The sequence below is a fragment of the Rhinolophus ferrumequinum genome, chromosome 23 (assembly GCF_004115265.2).
Source record: "Rhinolophus ferrumequinum isolate MPI-CBG mRhiFer1 chromosome 23, mRhiFer1_v1.p, whole genome shotgun sequence".
Taxonomy (NCBI): domain Eukaryota; kingdom Metazoa; phylum Chordata; class Mammalia; order Chiroptera; family Rhinolophidae; genus Rhinolophus; species Rhinolophus ferrumequinum.
In genome coordinates, this window is record NC_046306.1 from 21,351,919 (window position 1) to 21,364,132 (window position 12,214).

A 12,214-nucleotide genomic window follows, 5' to 3' on the forward strand; every position below is an offset into this window, starting at 1 on the left:
CACTTTTTTTTTTTTTTTCCAAAACAAAAACAAAAAAACTTTCCCTAACTGGAGAGGGTAGTTCACGGTGCCTAGAACGTTTTTGCAAACAATATGGTTTATGCTGAACACTGGTTTTCCTTTGGGAGTCTGGAATTTCAATAGGTGCCAGGCAAAGACTGCCTATGTGCCCAGAGTCCCATAAAAACCTTGGGCATTGAGTCTCTAAGCGGCTCCCCTGGGCAGAAACATCGCACACATGTTGCTGCATTTTCACTGCTGGGGTAATAGTTAGCGGTGTGACCAAGATAGGAAGGAAAGAGCATAAGGAAGCTTGCACATGGACTCCTGCAGATTCCAACTACGTCCCTCTCCTTTATGAACCAGCTGTGTATCTTTATTATGTCTCTAATAAATCTTAATTGTGAGCACAACTATGTGCCAGCTTCCGGGAATTCTTCTATCGAATCTCAGAGCCTGGGGGTATAAAAAGTACAAATTCCAGTACATTCCTAGAATAAACCACATAATAGCAATGGAAATGAACAACCTAACAACCTACAGCTATGAGACAACAAAGATTAAATCTCAAATGTTTGAATAATCATTTACTGCATTTTGCCTTGTATGAAAGTTGTTTCTTCCACGCTAGACTGAGAATCATTTAAGACAGCAGTTCTTAAATTTTTAAAAAGCATCAGAATCCCTCTAATTTGTGTGGGTTACATCTATCAATCACCATGTCAGAAATTAAAACTGAGAATTTAAAAAAATATTATTAATCCTTTTCAAAATAACTATATTTTCCCCAAAAACAAAGTAAGAAGAATGGCACTGTTATAGTTTTGCAAATCTCTTTCATAGTACTTCGCTTAATAAAAGACAGCTGGGTTCTCCTAGCTGTTTCTGCATTGCATCTGTTGCAACATCCAATATCACACAGCTTCTACAAATTCCATCATACACTCATGAGAGAATAAGAGTGAAAAGGCAAGTAACATCTTAGTATTATTATGAAAATAATTTTGACCTACCGAACTTCCTAAGAGTCTGAGGGAATCCCAGGGGTCCCTGATTGCACTTTGAGAATTGCAATGTTAAAGTTTAATACTGTGATTCATCTTTATCACTTCTAGAGGCTAACACGCAGGAGCATGGGGTACTTTTACAGGAGGTAAAACCTTGAAGAATTCGATTTACAAACATTGGGAACTGGCAAAATTTCCCTTATACACAATGAGAGGCCAACCCTACCCAACTGTCACTGACAGAAAAGTACTCCCTTATGCCACGGGTTCACCACACTCAGCATAGAAAGATAAATTATGTGTACCTTAAAAACTCTAAAGAAACCGTATTTGCATGAGGAGCTGAAGAATGTAATCCCTTTGATACTATTTATTACGACCATGAAACTTACAATTTTACAAATTATTATTTTGAAAATTAAAGTCGCTACTTTCTCTTTCTCTCTGGTTTGGAAATAATGTACCAGGCACTGAATATATTAAGTAACAAAACCTTGTATTAATTTGGTTGAACCTCAGTGGCCTGTTGAAACTGTTTTTTTCAAAGCTGCTAATTGGAATTAAATCAACACCATAAGAAACAATAAGGTAAACATAGGTTTGTTTCTTTGGTAAACATTTTTATACACAATTGAAATCTACAAATCGGTAGTTTTATGTAAGTTGTATAATAACTAGTCTAGATTTTGCCACATTGCTACACATTTGGAAGTGAGCAGAAATGTGTACAACTTTGCTGCTGGCCTCGGTTCTGAGCCATATACTCAGGCAGTTGGTGACAGTGATGCTGTACTTACCACCAGCGCTAGAACAAGAGTCCGCACCTTCTCCCCAATCTCAGGTGAGATGTCATTGCCAAATTGTTGCAAAGTGGTGAGGAAGCGCTTCAACTTGCTGAGCTGCCGAGCACCACAAGTGGCTGGCAATTGTTGATTTGTTAGTGCTGACGATGTGGAAGAGGCAGGACCATTGCTGAATCTCTGTGGTGGTGATGGGGCACCATTCAGGGTAGGAGGAGAATGGTTGGTGCCATTGCTTACTAAAAGAAAGATAAAATGAAAGACTCAGTATAAGTGCCAAACACAGGGATCTTTGTCAAGCTCTTCTTGTTTGCATTCTCCTTCATTTATTCATCTGAATTTTGTAAAGCACATGTTGAGAGTACACAAGGCACTGCTTCTGCCCTCAATGAGACTGCTATACAGTGAGACAGACTGTCAGGTAAAAACTAGTAACAGAATAGCACGGAAGTGTTAAAACCAATGTATCGAGTGCTACAAGAGCACAGAGACATCTAATTCTGCAGGTGCCACGGGCAAGGGTAGGTAGTTTTAAGGCTCTGCAACAGGTACTGGATGAGATGAGTCTGGGAGAATGTGTATTTCCAGTGACTGGACACTCATGCCCATTTCTTATGTCACATCTCCTTCCCAATATTAGGGTCCCAAAGAAGCTAAGCAGTCAATTAGAAGGTAGTACGTGAACAAGACATCCAGATAACAGAGTTTTGTTAATGTGGGAAGTGTTTTCCTAGGCTATAGGTTTAATAACTATTTCTGCACTAAGATACACATCTCTTTGACCATTCAGAATATTCACGGCCATCAGAGTCAGGTTCTCTCTGCCTTGACAGTACTAGCTGAACAAGGCCAAATTCTTGGCCAGTCCATAAAGCATTTTCTAGACAACATATAGGACACTCCCATTCTGTATTTCTGTTCAAATTATACATGTGATTAGTTCCAGTTTTCCTATTTTCCCATTGTTCTTAGTCATTTCTTGCTAGTTTTAATTTAGAACACAACCCCAGAGCTAAATTCTTGGCAGCATTAAGGAAAAATCTCCGTCTTCACTGAACAGTGAAATAAAATTATCTAGTACCTAAGAGTCAATAGATTTCCATTTACTCTACCCAGGCTTGAAAATTTAGGAAGGTAAAAACCATGTCTAAAAACATAAGAAAAAATTTAAGTCAAGACTTAAGCAAAATTTAAAGAATTCATTAATTTGATTTTTACCTAACTTAGAAAACTGACATTTACTTATATTTTGCCGAATGCCAACTCATTAATCATGAAAAATTTTCCATTTCCCTTCGTCTTCCTCCAAGACAGTCATAGTTGGTTGATCACTATTCTTCCTTCTTCACTGACCTTTATTCAAATTTGATCTGTATTAAAATCTTCTTCATCCTATATAGCTCAGATATCACCTGTATTAAGAAGCATTCTTTGAGACTCTGCTGATCCATGTTAAGGTAAACCCTAGACTGTCAGAGAATAACACGGAAGTGTTAAAACCAATGTATAGAGTGCTACAAGAGCACAAAGAGACATCTAACTCTGCAGGTGCCACGGGCAAGGGTAGGTAGTTTTAAGGCTCTGCAACAGGTACTGTTGATGTTCCTGGGAGAATGTGTATTTCCAGTAATCTGTCCTGTGTACAGATGCTTCCATTATGTTACTTACCAAATTATAATTATTTGCAATGCCTTAATAGATTATACACTTCTTTTTCCCCCCCTTTTTTTAAATTGGTTTCAGGTGCACAAAACAATGTAATAGTTAGACGTTTATCATTTATACCCCTCACACAGTGACAACCCCCTTCCCCCCCTCCACTACCCCTCTGACATCGCACACAGCCATTACATTTCCACTGTCTCTATCTCTAATGCCGTACTCCGCTTCTTGTAACTATATATATATATATATATATATATACACACATATATACGTTATTTGTGTCCCCCACAAATCCTATGTTGAAGTTCTAACACCTCAGAATGTGACTATACTTGGAGATAGGGCCCTAAGAGTTAAATGAGGTGCTATGAGTAGTCGCTAATCCCATGTAACTGTGGTCCTTTTAAGAAGAGAAAGGGACAACAAGGATGCATGTGCACAGAGGCAAGGGCGTGGGGGGCACAGCAGGGAGGCAGCTTCTGCAGGCCCAGGAGAGAGGCCTCAGGAAAAACCCAACCTGCCAACATCTTCATCTTAGACTTCCAGCCTCCAGGACTGTGAGGAAATATATTCCTACTGTTTACACCACCCAGTCTGTGGTATTTTGTTACTGCAGCCCTAGCAAAGCAATATAGTAATTATTCCCTTTTGTAAGGAGACTTACCATGACAGTACTGGAACACTTTCAGAAGTAGTTTGGTAATTTTATGAAACTTTAATTTCTATAAATCAATATGATAATTTGAATTCAGTATTTTAGAGCCAAAGAAATTATAATAACTACTTACCAGACAAAGAGTGTGGGAAAATATTAAGACCACTAAATTTCCAAATGTCTAAATTAGCTAAGTACTATTCTCAGAGGACAAAAGCTATCTATAAAAGTGAGAAATAACCACACATATATCCCTGACATATATATCTTTTAATAGACATTTTGAACACGCTGAGAATAGTATATGCAGAAGGCTTAATGGCAATCAGTCACTTAAATAAATGTCACTCTGAACCATAAACCCAAGGAATTAAGAGGTCTCACATGCTGTAGGAGTAAATGACACTGGTCTGGGTCCTCCGGGATTTATTGGGGGGAGGGGTGGCATGGTGGGAGGTGAGGATCTTGACTGTATCTTCACTTCCACAGGCGATCCAGGCATTGCTGGCACCCTTTTCTCAGGACCAACTGCAGAGAATAAAAGGAATTGAGGTCAGAGTTTTCTATAAAATAATAAAAATGGTAGCAACAATTTGAAATACCAACATATTGTCCTAGAAGATTCAGAAGTTAAGAAAATGCTTAATTTAATAGGCTGAATATGTATCTTTTTAATCCCTTGAACTGTCAATGTCTCCTCAACTGGAAAAGGGGTCTTTAAAAGTAGTTAAGGATCTTGAGAGGAGGAGATCATCCTGGGTTATCGGGGTGGACTCTAAATCCACTATGAATGAAACCCTCATGAGAAGAGTTGAAGAGACACACACAGTAAGAGAAGACTAGGTGGAACACAGACGTAGTCACACAGCGAGAACACAGTGTGACAAGGGAGGTGGACAGCAGCGTGATGCCTCTACGCCCAGGAATCCCAAGGATTGTGAGAAACCACCCGAAGCGAGGAGAGAGGTATGGAATATTCTTCTTCTGAGGCCCCAAGAAGAAATCAACCCTGCTGGACTACTGGCCCCTGAACTGTGAGAGAAGACTGTTGCTTGGAGCCACCCGGTTTGTGGAACTTTGTTATGGCAATCCTAGGAAACGAAAACAAGGCAGCAAGGTCAAGGGTTGATGTGACCTAAAAGTTAACAGTGAGGGTAGTGGCTGAGAAAGAAACCAGATTATAAATTCAGTTTATCTCAACTGCATCCTTTCTTAACTTCTCTCTATAAATGAATCAAATTAGTAGGGGAAAAAAGCTAACGTGGGACTCTCTGGACCAGTAGGCGTCAATTGCATGGCATGGAAATAGAATCATAATCAGTTGTATATAAATTACTATGAATGATGAAGTACTACATTTTGATACATATCAACTACTCTCTTTAGGAAACTACTCTACTACTCTAGGAAAAAATGAGGTGGGCTCAACATCTTTGACATCAGGCATATAAATGTTGCTGATGACATTTGTTCTAAAAGATGAAAAGTAGAGAAGATTCTAAACAAAGCACAAGCTGCTTCACCCATGGGATAATTCATCAGCAGCTGTTTGATAACACTAGACAGCAACAAATTCCAGAAAGAGAAATTTGACAGATTAAACCTAATGATGTTAGAATTAGGTCTGAGCTACAATGAATAAGAGTAATATTTTATTATCTTCGAAGTTATTTTTCCCCATTAAAGGAAACCTGTTATATACTTGTTTAACAATAGGGTCAGGGTTACCATATCACCTTAAATTGAGCTCTTTTCCTCTCAGTAATTCCAAGCTTTTCACTTAAGTACCATGTGTTTATTCTTCAGTAACTGCTGAATTCGGTTAAAGTACAAGAAATTGACACCAAAGGTTCAGGTGAGAATGTTAAATCAAAGATTTCTTTCTGTGAGATCAGTTGTAAACACAATACGTACAAGAGCATTCGTGACACTGGCAACAAGGTGCATCTTTGCACACTCATGGCACCGACTAATGGGGAAAATATCCCCAAATATTATTTTTAACGCTTCAGTCTGCCACATTTTGGAAGAGATATAATGAATACAGAAACTCGATCAAGGAAGCAATGCTCCCCAAATTGCAAATTCCCTGACAAAAATGTGCAGCTCTTCGAAGCCATGTGGGCAACACTGCCAGCCTTCCCATCTCTCTGTCCAGAACATTGTAAAATTGATGGTCGTCCTGTCTGATTAGTGGACTAATGAGCTGTTGCGTTTGCCTTTTTCTTCCTGACAGTATTTTCTCAATGCCCTTCAGAGAACAGTTGACATGTTTCCAGCTCTTCCATCTGGGGCCCAGCTTTCTGGAGGATGGGGAAGAAGGGAAGGAAGGAACTGACAGTTGTCTTGCACTGTTTTGTGTTGTGTGGGGTGTGCAACAACCTAGAGGGAGCCTTTCTTCAGACCACCTGCCCTTACAGCAAAGGCGCCAAAGGCCTGAGGAGGCCTTAGCACTGAGATGTGTTTTAACGTTCAGCACTTGGCAGAATGAAAAACTCAAAGCAACCTAACTGCAGAACACTGAATTATATAGCAATTAAAAGCTGAGATACTGGGCACAATCCAACCCCTAGAGTCCTGTTTACAGATTAAAACTACCCATCTCTTGTTCATGTCACTACTCACAAACCTGAAACACTAGTGTTATTCCTTATGTTTCAAGCGATAACATTGGCAGAGAAAGCACGGGTTCAGAAACTGAGAGAATTGGTATGAATCCTCATTCCGTTACTAATGACCTACATGAATTTTATCATATCATTTCACCTTTCTGGGCCTCATTTTTAATATGTATAAAATGAGAGACTTAAATAAGACGTACCCGGCAGGAAAGATGTAAAGATGAAAGATAATGCCTACACGAGTGCTCGGTAGAGAAAGTACTCAGTACCCAGTAATGATGATTAGAAACCATGAAGACTAGCGTCAAGTTCTGATTTTGCCATTTATCTAGCCAAGTTAATATGAACATGTTTCCCATGGAAAATGGGTATTCTACTATTAACAATCTATCTAAGCTCAGAGATATTACATGGAGTGATCCAAGAAGTCAGTTGCAAAAGCACCAAGTACAATGTAAGATGGTATTTGTCTTGGAGGCTTAGTGGCACAAATGCACTTCACAGGGTGAGAGCTCTATCCAGGTGGTTTATAACCTGACAAATTCAGCAGTTGCTCAGATGGTGGATAAGCGGTACACTCCAAAGTAGGTGTTTTAACCCTCTGCTTGGTGGCTGTGACCTGCCTTTATGTGATCACTGTTAGACTTCATTTCTGAATATTTATGAAATTGATGTTCAGTTTTCTATTCCAGCTGGATCTCTTGAAAGAACCAACCATATGTTGAGCTCTTTTTAATTCTAGATAAAGTTCAAGGAAAAGAAATTCCTTGATAGTGCTTGGACTATCAAAGAAACAAAGTGTATTCAATCCTAGAAGAGCAAAATAACCTTGAGTTTTGTCATAAAGTTCAACTCGATTCTAAACACCAGTTTTACGATTCAAAGTAACTGATAATTTAGTCAATCAATGAATTTGTGCTGTGCTTATTTTGTATATTTGGATATATATGAATTAAAAAATAAAACTCAAATATATGACCACATACATTTCCAAAATCACTGATGCTTCAACATCTAACCATGTAAAAAGCCAAACAACTTGAGCTAGAGGAGTGAACATGGAAAAGTATGTCTGAATAATGATTTTACTTTTCCATTGTGCAATATGCTAAGGATGTCAAGAAAACAGAAAACTGATGAAAGAGAGAACAAAGTAATAAACTGTTCTCTGTGTGACAGCAGTGCTATTTTATCCCACATAGGATTTTGAAGAACCAAACGTGGAAAGTAAAGAGCAGAACTATTTTGTAGCTCTAAGAGAAGTAATGATGAACATAAACAAAAACATCCCAGACAAATGCTACTTGAGAAGAATCCTACATGATAAATTGCCCACAAATGAGAGCATTTACAAATCATTATAACAAATTTTCTTCAAAGTTTTAAAAAATTACTTTGAGGCTGACAAAGGAACAATAAATAGAAGAGGTAGAAACAGGAGATAAGAAAATGCAATTATGTGAGGGGAATCACATTTAAAATCTACTAAATTTAATCATTTTATTTGGCCATGGAGATGTTTATGCTGAGTTTTGGGTAGAAGAAGATATGGCCAAGTCCTCCTGATGACCATCACTGAAGAAAATGCGCTGAATATAGAGATTTCAGATACACACATAGTACGGGAATGTTGATCATTCCAAACAGGAGAGCAAGGAAGCCAATCTGTTTTTTTAAAATAATCCAGACTCCTAACAACTGGGAAGTTTTAAAGAGAGTTATCTTTGGAGGCAGAGGCAAAAGTGGATGATGTTCTTTTATATATCGGGGGTGCCAAAAAAATGTATACAAGTGGACACTTTGGTCAGTGTTGCTCAAGCAGTAGTTCGCCACAATCCGAAGTGTCTGGATGCTGATGGTAACCACTCTGAGCACCTCTTGTAACTGCAGAAGTCAAATGTGACTTGTATTCATCTTTTGTTATGGGTATATATTGAGTGCTACAATGTTAATACAGTTTTTCTTTCTTACATTGTGCCAATTTTTTGGCACCCTCTCTATATATAAGCATACATTTATATGGTTCAAAAATCAATATAATAAGAAATACTCGTTGTTCCCTACAGACCGCACTCCATAGGTAACCATTTTAATTGGCTTTTTGTGCATCTTTCCATTCTTTCTCTGTACAAATGAGCAAACACAAATATAAAAATTCTTATCCCACCCCCCCCTTCATACAAGAGTAGCATAATTACGTTAAACTGAACGCTCCCAGTAATGGCCTCTCTGCAGCAATGCCTTTTGCGATGCATCAGGAAGTAGCATCTATTTTCCCATCCCCGAAATCTGGCCTCTAACTTGCTTTGGCCAATGTAATGTGATGGAAGTAACAGGTTTGTGGTTTGTTATACAGCAATAGACGAATAGGCAACTGATCTATATTACATATAAACTGTACTGTTCCTTGCTTTTTGTTGTTCTCGTTTTGTTTTATAATTTACAATATGCTCTAAAATTCTTAATTCCACAACCATTTAAAAAAACAAACAAACAGATGCATGATATTCCAGTGTGTGGATGTACCAGTTTATTTAAACAATCCCCTACTGATGGATAACTGGATTGTTTCCAATCATCTACAGATGAATTTTGAGGCTCTCCAGATCCCATGCTACTGACTACCCTGTATTTACCAGGTTTGGGCAAAGAGATAAAAGAAGACAGGGCCATGAGTTATGGGAAAATCAGATATATACAAATGTGTACAAAGTACTAAGAAAACAAAGAAGTAGACATGTTACTCTGTATGAAGGCCACAGAAATCTTCACAGACCATTAAGTAATTTATTGGGAAGGCTAACATGAGCTTTCCAGGTAGCAAATAAGGAGAAAAGCATGAAGGATACATACAGTCTGAATAGTGCCCCTAAAGTTGGACTCAGAACCAAGGCGAAAATCAGGAAAAGGATTTCCTTGACCACAGCCTCTCTAACCATTGCCAAGGATAGGTAAATGTTCTGGAACGGGTAACTATCAAACAAGTAGCATTTCCAAAACTGACAATTTTAATCTGCTAAAGACAGGGGAAAGAACATCGAAATTACTGTTGCACTTATATAAAGGCTTATAAGGCTGGCTAAACTGATTATGGGCAAAGCACATCCTTGTAGCTCTGCCACAAATCTAAGAACACATCCAACTTTCCAACAACAGGCAGGCTTCATATGCAGAGACAGCCAGGAATAACTGTTTACAATGACAGATAATTTATCATTCAACAAAAATTAAGGCATAAGGACTCAAGTAAAGAAATTACCAGAAAATATTCTACAAAGGACCTTGAAGACAGAGCTCAATTAAAACAAATCAATGTTTTGCTGTATACTAACAATAGGGATTGAAAAACAATTATTTCCATTCCACATTTATAAATACATTGGAAAATAAATTTATCTAATACTTTCGTATGGCTCAGGGATCAGCAAACTTTTTCTGCAAAGGGCAAGATAGTACATATATTTTTGGCATCATGGGCCATATGGTCTCTGTCACAACTATACAACTCTCCTGTTGTAGCACACTCTAGACAAACACAAATGAATGGACTTGGCTGTGTTCCAATAAAACTTTATTTACAGAAACAGGCAGTGGGCCATAGTTTACCCACCTCTGCTACAGCTGATTAAAAAACTGGAAAAATTCAAATGTCTAATTCTTTATTTTTATGCCTATAAAAATCTATTTTAACGCACCTACTGAAGTGGTTCATCTGAATAACATTTTTATTTTCTTAAGACTAGATATAAGAGGCCTTTACTTATTGACCTTCAAGAAAAATAATATACAAAACAGAAAAATATATTTAAAGACAGCATTACTTAGGCAACCAACCAAATAAGAGAAGATATTTGCAAACACCTCCAATAAAGGGCTAATATCCAAAATGTATATGGAACTCATACAACTCAACAACAAACAAGAAACAATCCAATTAAAAAGTGGGCAGAGGACCTGAATAGACACTTCCCCCAAGAAGACATACAAATGGCCAAAAGATAATATGAAAAAATGTTTGATTTCACTAGCTATTAGGGAAACGCAAATCAAAACCACAAGGAGATACCACCTCACACCTGTTAGAATGGCTATCATCCACAAGACAATTAATAACAAGTGTTGGAGAGGCTGTGGAGAAAAAGGAACCCTCATATACACACACTGCTGGTGGGAATGTAAATTGGTACAGTCACTATGGAAAATAATATGGAGGTTCCCCAAAAAATTAAGAACAAAATCACCATCTGACCCAACAATCCCTCTTCTGGGTATCTACCCAAAATGTCTGAAAACATTTATCCATAAAGATATATGTACCCCTATGTTCACTGCAGCATTACTCACTGTGGCTAAGATATGGAAAAAAACCAAAGCGCCCTTTGATGGATGATTGGATAAAGATGTGGTATATATACAATACTACTCAGACATAAGAAAAGATGAAATATTGCCACTTGCGACAACATGGATGGATCTTGAGATTATCGTGCTAAGCAAAATAAGTGAGACAGAAAAAGTCAAAAGCCATATGACTTCACTCATATGTGGGATATAAAACTGAAAGCAACGAAGGAGCAAGACAAACAAACAAACAAAAACTCATAGACACAGACAACAGTTTAGTGGTTACCAGAGGGTCAGGGGGGAGGGGGGATGGTAGAAGAGGGAAAAGGGGATCAAATATATGGTGATAGAAGAACTGACTTTGGGTGGTGAACACATAACGCAATATATAGATGATATATTATAGAAATGTACATTTGAAACCTACATAATTTTAGTAACCAATGTCACCCCAATAAATTTAATATTCGGTTGGTGCAAAAGTAATTGTGGCTTAAAAGGTTCAAAATAATTGTAAAAACCGATATTACTTTTGCACCAACCTAATAAAAATTTTTTTAAAAAGACAGCATTATTTAAAGGTAGAATACTACTAACAACATGAAGTCAGTGCCGAGGAGTAGCAAAGATGAGGCTAAGTATCTGATGTTGTCCAAAAACATGCACACCTAAGAACTTCAAACATGACTAGCATACCTGTGAAGAACCACTTGCTTCATTATTATGCTAATTTCCACCCTAGTCATCCTCTTTTCTCTATCTTCTCCCAGTGCCATCTGACCCCACACATAGAGGTGCGCAGAATACATAAATACTTCTAACAACTTGATTAATAACAAAATGCAATTTTAAAAACAAGTAAAAAAGATTTAAAGAAAAAATTCCCAAAAGAAGGGATAAAGACATAAAATGATGCTCAACATATTACTCATCAAAAGAACAAATTATAACACTACTGACATATATCCAATAACACGGATGAATGTCAAAAGCATTAGGCTGAGTGAAACATGCCAGACATACAACAAAACTACATACTGTATTATCCTATTTGTATAAAACTTTAGCTAAAAATTAAAAATAAAAATTAGTAACAAAAAGCAGATCAGTGGGCCGGCCAGC

General features: G+C 37.7%; 1 protein-coding gene across 5 annotated transcripts in view; it reads right to left on the minus strand.

The window, feature by feature from the left end:
* Window positions 1-12,214, minus strand: part of CBFA2T2 (CBFA2/RUNX1 partner transcriptional co-repressor 2) — a 131,757-nt gene that overhangs the window by 31,651 nt on the left and 87,892 nt on the right. For all 5 annotated transcript variants that reach the window (XM_033094836.1, XM_033094832.1, XM_033094831.1 and 2 more), the window contains 2 exons: window positions 4,512-4,655; window positions 1,805-2,046 (listed from right to left, as the gene is read on the minus strand). In XM_033094836.1, the coding sequence (XP_032950727.1) occupies window positions 1,805-2,046; window positions 4,512-4,629 (360 nt within the window). In that variant the 5' untranslated portion in view covers window positions 4,630-4,655. The remainder of the gene's footprint in view (window positions 1-1,804; window positions 2,047-4,511; window positions 4,656-12,214) is intronic.